This window comes from Xyrauchen texanus, chromosome 32 (assembly GCF_025860055.1).
Source record: "Xyrauchen texanus isolate HMW12.3.18 chromosome 32, RBS_HiC_50CHRs, whole genome shotgun sequence".
Classification (NCBI taxonomy): domain Eukaryota; kingdom Metazoa; phylum Chordata; class Actinopteri; order Cypriniformes; family Catostomidae; genus Xyrauchen; species Xyrauchen texanus.
In genome coordinates, this window is record NC_068307.1 from 16,764,670 (window position 1) to 16,777,617 (window position 12,948).

The 12,948-nt window shown below is 43.0% G+C and overlaps 1 protein-coding gene across 1 annotated transcript; it reads left to right on the forward strand.

The window, feature by feature from the left end:
• The first annotated feature begins 8,895 nt into the window (after positions 1-8,895).
• Positions 8,896-11,892, forward strand: LOC127625641 (keratin, type I cytoskeletal 15-like). Its single transcript, XM_052100933.1, has 8 exons — positions 8,896-9,411; positions 9,815-9,897; positions 10,073-10,229; positions 10,454-10,615; positions 10,700-10,825; positions 11,023-11,243; positions 11,364-11,377; positions 11,494-11,892. The coding sequence occupies exons 1-8, from the start codon at positions 8,992-8,994 to the stop codon at positions 11,541-11,543; spliced, it is 1,233 nt and encodes a 410-aa protein (XP_051956893.1). The 5' UTR covers positions 8,896-8,991; the 3' UTR covers positions 11,544-11,892.
• Positions 11,893-12,948: the final 1,056 nt, after the last annotated feature.

Here is a 12,948-nt window from a genome sequence, read left to right on the forward strand (position 1 = left end):
AAAATGTAATATCACACACTAATCTTCACTCAAATAAAAGAATGTCTCAGATACTGATTCCAAAAGGAATGCATTCTATAGAAATGTAAAATACTATTGCTGAGATTAGAAAGTTTTAAATCAAACTGAGAACTGGAAAACAATCTAAGGGGGCCCATAGTCGGATGGCAAAACATTCAAGGGGAATCTCAAGTGCAGATAAGAATGCTCCCCATTTACAGTATACATGTTATGATTTATTAAGTTAATATATCAATGTTCTAGTATATAGATTCAAACTGCCAACGTCATCTTGCAGATCGACAACTCCAGGTTGGCTGCTGGTGACTTCAGGACAACCAATTTGATGGACACAGAGCAATCTTTAGTTTGTTTATAAAAAGATCATTGGTCATGTTTAAACAATGATTGATTCATTAATTGCACATCCTATCTCTCCACCAATCAGATTTGAAAATGAGTTTCTGATGCAGCAGTGTGTGGAGGCTGACCATTGCTAACCTACGTTGCTTGCTGGACCAGACGAATCTGACAAAGGCCAACCTGGAGATCAAGATCAAAAGTCTGCAGGAAGAACTGGAATTCATGAAAATGAACCACATGTAAATTTATAGTATAACAGAATAATCTATCTGTGATTGATCCTGAAAGTTTGGGCCATAATTATATGTAAATAATACATGATAAACAGGATCTGGTGAAGTATCCTAATAATCATATCAATTTATTTATATAGCACCTTTTAATGATTAAGCACAAAGTGCTTAACAAAACATAAAATCAAAAACACACACAGTAAAACGTCTCGGGTTACATGTGTAACCCTTGTTCCCTGAAAAAGGCGGAACGAGATGTTGCGCTGCTAAGCGCTAGGGGAACAGCTCTTGCTGTGAGCCAAGCTGAAATAATGTGTGAAACACGTCAATGAACATTGACCGGAATTTATAGCCTCGGCTGATGTAATTATTAGATGCACCTGCGGCCAGGCTATAAATGGACATGTCACCAGGTGTCGTCAGATACTTCTTTTTGAAGAGCAGTCCTGGGGCGTCCCAGTCGCGGCAAAGCAGCGCAACATCTCGTTCCGCCTTTTTCAGGGAACAAGGGTTACACATGTAACCCGAGACGTTCCCTTTACAAAAGGCTTCACTACGATGTTGCGCTGCTAAGCTTAGGAGAACGCAATATCCACGCCGCCGCGCTTGGGGCTGTCCGGACCCCTACGGTTGTGCAGTGTACTCACAAAAAGCGAGAGGTCTCAGACATGAGCTTGAGATGTCGACTCAAGGGCATAAGAGCCCGGAGTAGCATAAACATCTAAACCATTAATTTTTTGATGAATGTGTGCGGAGAGGACCAGTCTGCCGCATCACAAACTTGTTCAGGCATGAGCCGAGATGTCGACTCAAGGGCATAAGAGCCCAGAGTAGCAAAGCATCTAACCCACAAAGTTCGATGAATGTGTGCTGAAGAGAACCCTATCGCAACACAAACTTGTCATAAAAACTGATGAATGTGAGTGGAGAGGACCAGCCTGCCGCATCACAAACCTGTTCAGGCATGAGCTGAGATGTCGACTCAAGGGCATAAGAGCCCAGAGTAGCAAAGCATCTAACCCATAAAGTTTGATGAATGTGTGCGAAGAGAACCCTATCGTAACACAAACTTGTCATAAAACTGATGAATGTGAGCGGAGAGGACCAGCCTGCCGCATCACAAACTTGTTCAGGCATGAGCTGCTAAACCATAAAATGTGATTAGTGTGTGCGGAGAGTGCCAACCTGCCGCACCACAAACTTGTTCGGTGTCAACTCAAGGGCGTAAGAGCCAAGAGTGGCAAGAACATCCAAACTATAAAGTTTAACTGAATGTGCGTGGAGAGGACCAACCTGCCGCACCACAAACTTGCTGCAGAGGGAGACCTCTAGCCAAGGCTTTAGAGGAGGAGAGCCCTCTGGAAGAGTGCGCCCTAAAACCTACTGGCGAAGCTTGACCAGCGCCTCGTGAGGCCGGGCAGTAGGTCCCTCACCCAAAGTGACAACCGGTCGTGGCTTCAAAGTGAAGAACTGCTGCCCTGACTTTACGCCACTAGCAAATGCGGTGGACATAATTCTGAAGGGCACAGACTGGACAAAGTCTGAGTAGTCTTAGCTGCTCCGGCATTACAAATGGCAGGGAGCAGAAGGCTTAGAGAATGACTGGCCAGGGGTCGAGAAAGGCACCTTGGGCAGGTAGTCAGGGTGAGGGTGCAAAGAATGCTCTTGGTCCTACCTGGGGCAACTCAAAACAGGCCGACAAAAGAGACAGAGCCTGTAGGTACCCAAGTCTCCTTAGAGACGTAATTGCCATATGAAAAACCATCTTGAGAGTCAGAAGTCTACCAAACGCTGACTCTAGAGGTTTTAAAAAAGGGGGGGTCTTACCCTATGAAGAGGTCCTAGCAAAGATGCCTCTTAGAGGGCACCCCGCCCACCAAGGCGTGGCAAGCTGAAGTGGAGGCCACATAGAACCTGGCAGTGGCGAGGCAAGTGCCCGCTGACAGTTCTTTCCACAGAAAATCCAGAACTGAAGCAAACTGGCAGTTAGCAGGTTCTGTAATTTGAACTGATTAGAAGGAAACGCATGCAGGCGCATTGGTGCCATGTATGCGCCACCACGAACAGCACCCCCGAGAACCCCTGACTCGGGGAGAAGTAGAGGAGAAATTGTGCTATCAACAGAGGCGAAGAGGTCCTCTTCTGCCCTGTAAAATCTGCCCAGATAAGTTCCAAGGGAGGGAGCCCTAGCACTTGCAATGGTCTCGATAACTTCAGGAGAAAGCCCTGTGAACCTCAGTTGGTACCCTACAGGGGCCAAGCATGAAAGGTTTCACAATTCAGGCCGGGGATTAATATGCCCCCTGAGCCTGAGAAAGAAGGTCCTACCTGATCGGAATCGCCAAAGGCGAACCGTCGAGGAGAGATATTAACTCCGAGAACCATTTCCTGTTCAGCCAGCGCAGCGCCATTAATAGGAGGCAAGACCCTTGCTGGTGAACATTGCCAAGACTCCTGGGAGCAGAGAAACCGGGGAAAGAAACGCATACAGACGCATTCTGGGTCATGTATGTGTTTTAACGTCCAGACCCAAGGGGGCTGGGTGATTTCAGGGAGAAGTCGAGGAGACATTGCGCTATTCATAGAGGCGAAGAGGTCCTCTTCTGCCCTAAGATCTCACCCAAACTTGTTCCAAGTGGAAAAAGCCCGGCATTTAAAAAGGTCTCGATAACCTCAGGAGAGAGCCCTGTGTCCCTCAGTTGGTACCCTTAGGGGCCAAACATGAAAGATTCCACAATTTGGGGCAGGGATGAAATATAGCCCTGTGCCTGAGACAGAAGATCCTTCCTGTTCGGCACCACCAAAGGCGAGCCGTCGAGGGAAGAGATTAGCTCCGAGAACCAAGCCCTGTTCAACCAGCGCGGTGCTATCAGTAAGAGGCAAAAACCCTTGCTGGTGAACTCTGGGCAACTACTACCTTAGGGTGGAGTTCTTAACTCCCCCGTTGGTATTTTCTGTCTGGACCGTAAATCTGCTCCCATATACAGGCATCCAGGGATATAACTGCCTGAGTGACAGGAGCTTGCCCTGGGCCCTAAGGAGAACCCAACGTGTCAGAAATACAGCTGACAAGAACGTGGGACTCCTTGATGATTTATGTAAGAGGCCACCGCTGCATTGTCCACCCGCACCAAGACATGGCAGCCTCAGGAGGAGGTATTTCAGGGCCAGAAATACAGCCATCAACCCGAGACAGTGACCGTGACAACCGAGCTGACGACCCTCCTATCCCCTTAAGCTGGACGACCACTTAAGGCCGCTACCCGCCCATCAGGGAGGCGTCTGTCGTTAGCAGCCTGCGACAACAAGACGCACCAAGAGTGGGACCCAAGGCAGAAAACCGGGGTCTGAACCACATAGAAAGGGAGCGAAGCCTGAGTAGCGTAACCCTATTTAGCCTAGGGGTTTTGGCCCTTGGAAGAAATCCCTGGCTTTTGGCCACAACAAAAGCGGTCTCATGAGCAGAAGGTCCAGAGGGATCACTGTGGACGCCTTCGCCCGAGACCTGGAAATCATTGATACTGATAACAGTGCAACCTTGCCCTAGCCTGACTTTGCTCAGGGTGATCTAAATGGACTCAATACTAGCGGGAGACAGTTGTGCCCGCATTGAGATTGAACTCCATACGATGCCCCGATAGACAGTGTTCTGAGTGGGAGAGAGGCGCTCTTCTTGGCGTTGAGCCTCAACCCCAGAGAAACAGATGAGCTGAGGCGATGTCCCTGTGCTGAACTGCCAGTTCCTGGAACTGCGCTAGGATCAGCCAGTCGTCTACATAATTCAGAATGCAGATGCCCGGAGTCACAAGGAGCCAGCGCTACATCATGCATTGTGAATGTGCTTGGGTAAAAGGGCTAGGCTGAGAGAAAGAACCTGACCCTGGAAGACTTTGCCCCCGGAAGTGAACCTCAGGAACTTTCCATGTTGTGGCAGAACTTCTAAATGAAGCGTCATAAGATCGATGGTGACCAGCCAAACGAGTTGTAGGGCTTGAGACACGACCGTCTTAACAGGCATCATCTTGGACTTGAACACCCACGGGTAGTTCAAGCTTTAAGATCTAAGCCAGACGCCACCCCTCACCCTCCATGGGAAACGGGAAGTATTTAGTGTAATAGCCTAACTCTCTCTCTGGAAGGGGAACACACACCGTGGCCCCTTTAACCAGGAGATTGAGTTTTCTTTTTACATAAAAAAGAAATCCGTTTCACAGTAGTGAGAACTTACTGTTGAAGCACGGAAAAAACAGCGAGTGAATTAAATCCTGACGCCCTTATAAGACCCACAGAAAAGAATTCATCCGGCAGAAGTTTCCACGCTGCCGGGATCTATGAGGTGGGTATTATATTTTAACACTTCCTGTTGAGGGGTTGTCGGGTGTTTCGTGTCCTGAATAACATACAGGAACAGCGAAAACACCCAATTTTGACGGAAGCCTCTGCAACCCGAAACACCAAGAGGTTGCGGGAATGGAGGGGCTTCGAGGGTGGCGAGACTGTCACCAATCCCTGGGAGGAGCATCATAGCGTGCAGAGCAGCATAGTGTGCAGAGCAGCACCAGCCTGACCTGCTGCTTAATAAGCCCTTCCCACTAAAGTGGAGGTTGTCCTACAAGGCTTTGAGGGGAAAGAGGGCTTCTTAAGTGACGATGCCGAGCCCGGCGAGAGATAGCCCGCAAGCGTCTCTTCGACCGGCGGCATCACTGAATACTGCCATGCCTCAGCACCCAAGATAGTCGAATATAATGACGCCGAGGGTATGGGGGGTCTCTTTTTCGTGTGGCCATGACCAATCTGGCAACCGCACGAGTAACAACATCGAGCAATTCCTCCGTAGATTTTTTATCGCAGACGGAAAGCTCGGAGGCGGGAAGAAAATCGCGATCCACCTCATGATCCGAAGAAGCGTCGAGATCATGTGAAGGAACAGCTGGGTTTGGGGAGAGAGTGAGAGAAAGGGATCAACCCGTCTCTTGCTCCTCAACCAAATCCATTCGAGAGTGCTGACTCCCGGTAGCAAGCGAGGCGAGAACGACGCACTCTGCCTGTTAAAGCAAATCGCAGTGCTCACACCCACCCTGCTGCAACGCGAGAGCAGCGTGCTCTTACCCCCAAACAAACAGCAAAAACTGATGTGTGTCGTCTTCAGCTATAGAGCGAGAAGAAGGGAACACGCACCGTTTGCTTTCAGTCATTCTCTCTTTTTTATTTTAGAAATATATATATATATAATATTTTCCAAACAGAAGAGAAAAAGAACAACGTTCACTGCACACTGTCTGATTCTATCTCCTAACAGAGGAAAGAAAGTTTTGACAGCGTGTGTGAAACACACAGAAACAGAATCGCTCTGAAAAAAGAGTTTCTGACGACACCTGGTGACGTGTCCATTTATAGCCTGGCCGCAGGTGCATCTAATAATTACATCAGCCGAGGCTATAAATTCCGGTCAATGTTCATTGACGTGTTTCACACATTATTTCAGCTTGGCTCACAGCAAGAGCTGTTCCCCTAGCGCTTAGCAGCGCAACATCGTAGTGAAGCCTTTTGTAAAGGGAACACAACATACCCAAATAGTTATAGTTTTAATATAGTTATAGTAATAGTTTTGCATTTGGATCTTGGAACAGCCAACATTTCATGACGAGAGGATCTAAGTTTTCTAACTGTTTCATATGGTCTTAAAAGTTCTGCAAAATATTTTGCCACTGACCAATGTAATGCCTTAAAAGAAAATCTTAAAATCAGCCATAAAATGAATTGGTAGCCAATGCAAAGAGGCTAAAACTGGAGTAATATGATATAAAGACCTAGTATGTGTCAAAAGTCTAGCTGCAGCATTTTGCACTGATTGTAGCAGTGAAATCAAGGCGAGACAAAATAAATCATAAATAAGCTTCTCTGTGTCCCTAAAACTCAAAACATGTCTAACCTTGAAAATGTTCCTTAACCGATAAAAACAAGATTGAACTAAATTCCAGATGTGATATTCAAAATCTTAATTAGTATTACCACCTGTTTACGTGCTGACACAAACTGACTTTTTTTTTTTACAACCATAACCGATTATAGCAACCTCTGTTTTATCAGTATTTAACTGAAGAAAATTGCATGCCATCCAATATTTTATAAATCCTATACACGCTTGAAGAACATTTCAGTTAGTCATATCATTGGGATTCAACAACAGATACAGTTGCATGTCATCTGCATAGCAATAAAAATGAAGGATGTATATTCAAATCACAGAACAAAGCGGTAACATACTGTATATAGTGAAAACAATATTGGCCCTAACAGGGATACTTGTGGAACACCACAATTCATATTTGAAAAGCAGGAGGTCTCATCTCCAACAGACACTACAAATTTCCTATTTGTTTATCAGGAAACAGTTGTCTAAAGCCACCCCGAATATTCCCATCCATCTCTATCAAACATTACAGTTAAATCAAGCAACAGTAAAATGGAGCACTCTCCAGCATCCTCCGCCATCAATAAGTCATCGGTCACCCTAAGAAGGGCAGTTTCTGTACTGTGGTTTTCTCAAAAAAAGCAGACTGAAATTTCTTTAAAATCTTGTTATCCTTCACTACCTTCAATATTTGATTAGCTTCAGCTTTTTCTAATATCCTACCTAATCTTTGACCTTGACTACATTGAAAAATGCTTTTATAAATGAATCCAGCTGTGTGGTTGTAGTTGTCATCATCAAAGCCTGCAATGCAGCATAGATGCACATTCAATTTCTCTATAAATAGCCTTATATAATTGTAGCCTTATATTTTTATTTAACAAAAGTTAACTTGTAAAGCCTTGAGAGACTATTTTAATCAGAGACCTGACTCATAAGTTTTGTTACAGGGGATGGTAGCACTGAGGTCATATAAAGCACAGTCATATTTTAATCTGAGACCTGACTCATAGGTTTTGTTACAGGAGATTGTAGCATGGAGGTCATATAAAAAACATTAATATCAAACAATTTGATTAATTAATTGAAATAAATTCTCAGTCTGAAAATTATGGTTGTTGTTGTTGTTGTTACATATAAAGATGTCACATCTCAATTAATGTTTTTAATGTGGATTCCACTGGAACTGAACAGTCAGTATTAATTGTCAATTCTGACAATACAGCTACTAAAGAAAAAAAAACTAGCTACCAGCACACAGTGCTTAAGCAGCAGGATGGGAATTAAACTTACTGTGTGATTGGCTAAATGGATGAGTCTTCCATCTAAACTTCAGTTTGAGCCCTGAACAGTATTTTAAAATTCATTCAAAACCCAGGAAACCAATGTAGTGATGTTATTTACATGTTAGTTGCTGCATTTTGTTAAAGTTGCATACGTTTTGTATTGCATTCCCTGTTGTCTGTGAGCAAGTAGTCTTGTGTAGCCAGACCTTTCACTGCAGCAAAAGGTCTGGTCCATATTGCTTCTTATTCTGGCCAAGAACTGCCCAAGAAAGAAGCATTGTAGTTATTAAATATATGCCTGGTTGTCGCCAAAACTGTCTTGATTTTGTTTTAGAATAAATTGTGATTCTTTAATTTTTTTGTACATTCCAATTTCGCCCATTCATTTTAATAGAAGTGACCAGCTGTGCTAAATAGTTTCTGGTATTATCTAAGGTTCTACCAATTATTGTTAGTAAAACACAAACGATCAGCAGGTTCTTGAGTCAAATGTTCTCAAAAATTTGGGGAGAGGCAGGACAACTAAAACATACATTGCATAGATTTTCTGTGCAAACAGGACATCCAACAAGCATCCTTTTTGTTTCAGATTGTGATTTTCCTTCTCACAACTGCAACCTGAAAACTAGCATTAAATCTCTGATGTTTAGTATCAGGTAGGTTTTTGTAGTAAATTAAATTACTGCTTCATCCAAAATAATCGATTAATAAAAAAAATGTCTGGCATGACCGGCTCAGCCTCCCTTTTCCACCCCTAACTGAAAAAGGGAGGACAGCTGGCACATCACACCTGCACACACACACACAGACAACATAAACCTCTGTACTTGTACACTCGGTTTGTTTAGTTAAGTCTAGTCGTCTCGTTGCACTCCCTCCATTGAAATCTCAAGGATGATGACATTCCTTTGCAGTTTCCTCACCTAGGGTGGAAACAGAATGCTGGTCCTCGAGTCTCAACACTGCTGGTGGTTGCTGGCACAGGGGTCTGGTACACACACACACACACACACCCTCCCTCTCCCATCCCCAAAGGGCAAGACTCACCCTCGAGATCACTGTATAAGAGGACAGTGCTTGGCTTAAAGGCATGATAATCCTCAGAACAACTCTTGGTTTCCTGAAGTGTCCTCTCTGGGTTCATCTCATCTCTGCATCCATTCACCATATTTAGTCCTCTGAAGCATCCTGGATCATGCATGAAAAGTCAGCACAAAAAGCTTACAGCATGTATGGCAGTGGTTTTGGAGGAAGCACTCGCATATCTTCCGCTTCTGTTCGGCAGAGTGGCTGCTACCCAGATATGCAATCCAGAATTGGAGGGGGATATGGTTATGGTGGAATGAACAGTGGAGGACACGGTGGAGGATTTGGTTCTGGGATCATGGCTGGAGGCTGCTATGGAGGGGATGGTGACTTTGTCCAGCTGAACGAGAAGGCCACCATGCAGAACCTGAATGACCGTCTGGCTGCTTACCTGCAGAAGGTGCACTCTCTGGAGGCTGCTAATGCCAATCTGGAGAAGCAGATCCGTGACTTCTATGAGAAGAAGGGGCCGGGTGCACCAAGGGACTACAGTGCCTACTGGAACACCATCAAGGACTTGAAGGAAAAGGTACAGTAAAATGTAATGCTGAGATTATGATGAATATGACACAAAAATGCAAAGACTATTTTGAATATAGAAGTTGAAAGAGTTTGCAGGAGTGCTGAAAATTATGTAATACCATCCATTAGCAAATACTGTACATAGAGGAAGGAGAAAGATAAGCCTGATTGATAATCCATGAAACAGGAAGATAAGTTATGAAATCAGAAACATTTGGAAAGGGCATGAAAAACTGTGGAAAAATCTGGAATCCTCTAATCACATTATCCCATTCTATTTTGAAAAAAGTGAATTTCCTAGTTTGCTTTTATTAGTCTGATGATCCATGGAGAATCAAGTCCATATTGAAATGCTCCATTTTTAAATATGTTTTGATATTAAATGTATATATCAATGTTGTACATAATAGATCAAAACTGTTACTGTCAACAATGCCAGCATCCTACTGCAGATCGACAACTCTAAGCTGGCTGGTGATGACTTCAAGTCAAAGTAAGTAGTCGTGTAAACCGTTAAGTTAGTTAAATAATGTTGATAAAGTTTACCTGAACCTAGATGCAACCAGTTTGATGGATACAGTGGAATAGCTTTAGTTTGTTTATTATATTGATAATATTTAAACAAAAACTGATGAATTCATATCTAATTCTACCTCCCCATCAATCAGATATGAGCATGAGTTAGCTATGCGGCAGTGTGTGGAGGCTGACATCGCTAACCTGCGTCAATTGTTGGATCAGATGAAACTGACAAAGGCCGACCTGGAGAGCCAGATCAAAAGTCTACAGGAAGAACTGGACTTCATGAAAAAGAACCACGAAGAGGTTTGTAGTAGTTTGTCTGTAGCCAAATTAGCTATGGGTGATTGATCCTGAAAGTTTGGATCATATTTAAAAGTGCAAAGGCTTATAATCAGGAATAACTCATAACAGGTTATGTGATGTATCCTAACTTAGTTAGCTTTATGTAAAAACAAAATTTAACAAAGAGTGAAGCCTTGAGTAATTGTCAATCAGAGACCTGACACATGTGTATTGTATGGTTACAGGACATGGCAGCACTGAGGTCTCAGCTGACAGGCACAGTAAATGTGGAGGTTGATGCTGCCCCTCAGCAAGACCTCAACAAGGTTTTGGAGGAAATACGCTCTCATTACGAGGCCATCATAACGAAACACCGCAAGGAACAGGAAGCCTGGTTTAATGAAAAGGTCAAACTTGTTCTGTCTCTTTCTCTTTTAATTTGAAACATGATTAACTTTTCATTAAATAGTTGTCTGTTGTTTCTCTTTAAGACGGCACAATTTGGCAAAGAAGTGGCCATCAGCACAGAGACCATACAAACCTCTAAGTCTGAGATCTCAATTCTACAAAAGACCTTGCAAAGCCTGGAGATCGAGCTACAGTCGCAACTCAGCATGGTGAGACACAGGTGGAGTGGGAGGGGCGAGGGGTGGGGTCTGGGCTTAAGTGCAGAGTAGACAGTGAAATTGCTTCCTTGATTTTATATGAGTGATGCATGAATAAACTTTTAAACAGCAAAATGAAATTTTACACCATCTATAAATTAATGTAATGATTAGATTTTTATGTCCACCCATTCTCATCACCCACACAGAAAGCATCACTGGAGAGCTCACTGGCAGACACAAAGGCTAGATACAGTGCTATGCTAGCAGGCTTCCAGAACCACATCAACATGCTGGAAGCAGAACTGTGTCAGATGCGGGCAAGCATTGAGCAACAGGGTTTAGAATATGTAGCACTTCTGGACATCAAGAGCCGCCTGGAGCAGGAGATCGCCACCTACAGAAGCCTCCTGGAAAATCAGGACATTAAGTCAGTTTACCTTTTTATTCATTAGAGTTTTGAGTGTAACAAGACATGGATCATGGGTCTTATGTTACATAATCATCTAAAATGACTTCACTAATGCATAGTTTCTTCTTTGTCTTCTAGGACTCATGTGCAAGGTAAGTCAAATTTATCTTTGGGGGAATAGTCAGTTTCAGGTATTCAGTCTATGTTGTACATTATGCATTAACTCTTTCTCCTCACACTTCTGGTGGACCTCAAAATATCCCCTCAGGTGGACCTCCAAATGTCTCCTCAGGTGGATCTCAAAATGTCCCCCGGTAGACCAGCATTCCCAATAAAGCAGACCACCACAACTCACTAAAAATTAAAGTCAAAGCAGACAATATCATTCAATACAGCTTCAAAATTCACGTTTGATGTATGAAATATATGTTGTAGAACAAAACGATCCATGTTTCATCAAGTAACGTTTACTACAGACGTTACTTTTCTCATAAGTTCAAAAACCCCATTATGAAAATCAACAGTAAAATCCCTTCCAGGTTTTTGAACTACAAGCTGAACAGCTCTATTACAAGAAAACTAGTTGACACTCACTTTTTTTGTGAAGAAACCCTTTCAATGAAAATAAAACTACCATCAAAATGACCTCTTATATTACTTGTGTTTGTTTGTTTGTTTTTTCTCTCAGAACATGATCACATTCCTAAGACCAGAAAATATAAAATATTTATACTGTTTGATATAATGTGGTACAACAGAGATAAAAGTCATTACAAAGTCTTCTGTAGTTGTGGTTCTTGACCATTTTAACTCGGGACCAGAATGGGTAAATTATATAGATACTTAATAATATCCTATGATAAGGTATAAATGTGTAATGCCCCACATAACGTACAGAGGTACAGGTAAAGAACGCAAAGGAGTACAGTATTCCAGATAAATTATATTAAATCTGGCTTAAGTTAAATTGCATACATGGGAATGTATATTCAAATACAGATGTGTGTGTGTGTGAGTGATTTATAGAAATAAACAATGAAATGTAAATATGTTAATTAACTTACAGTAATAGTAAAATTCATTATAACTGTTAAACATTTATGTAAAGAATTTATTACACTAGTCTATGAGCTAATACAGAAATGCTGGTCTGAAAAGAAGAATAGCAGGATTACATAAAAATATACAGTACTTTTTTATTTGTGTGTTTTCCATTTATGAATCAACATACAGTACACATACACCAATGAGCCAAAACATTATGACCACTCACAGGTGAAGAGAATAACACTGATCATCTCCTAACAAGACCACATGTCACTGTCTGGTAAGATTAGATGGTAAGCGAACAATCAGTTCTCATAGTCAATGCGTTGAATGCAGGAGAAATGGGCAGGAGTAAAGACCTGAGTGACATTGAAAAGGGCCAAAATGTTATTGCCAGACATCTCTGAAACAGCAAGGCTTGTGGAGTGCACCCCGTCAGCAGTGGTGAGAACCTGCTACCTGCTGAGGGACAAACCACAAACCGGCGACAGTGTGTTGGGCACCCAAGGCTCATCGATGTGTGAGGGCAATGAAGGCTATCCCGTCTGGTCTGAACCAGCTGAAGGTCTACTGTGGCACAAGTCTCAGAAAATGTTAATGATTGTTACAGGAGGAATGTGTCGCAATTGCACCTACAATGGGCACTCAAGCATCGAAACTGGACCTTGGAGCAGTG

What these genes read in the sequence shown, in the direction of transcription:
- LOC127625641 (XM_052100933.1), top strand. Translation starts at nt 8,992, where the DNA reads ATGCATGAAAAGTCAGCACAAAAAGCTTACAGCATGTATGGCAGTGGT. An exon ending in AAGCCTGGTTTAATGAAAAG is followed by an intron (nt 10,616 to 10,699) that starts GTCAAACTTGTT and finishes TTTCTCTTTAAG; the next exon opens with ACGGCACAATTTGGCAAAGA. An exon ending in TACAGTCGCAACTCAGCATG is followed by an intron (nt 10,826 to 11,022) that starts GTGAGACACAGG and finishes TCACCCACACAG; the next exon opens with AAAGCATCACTGGAGAGCTC.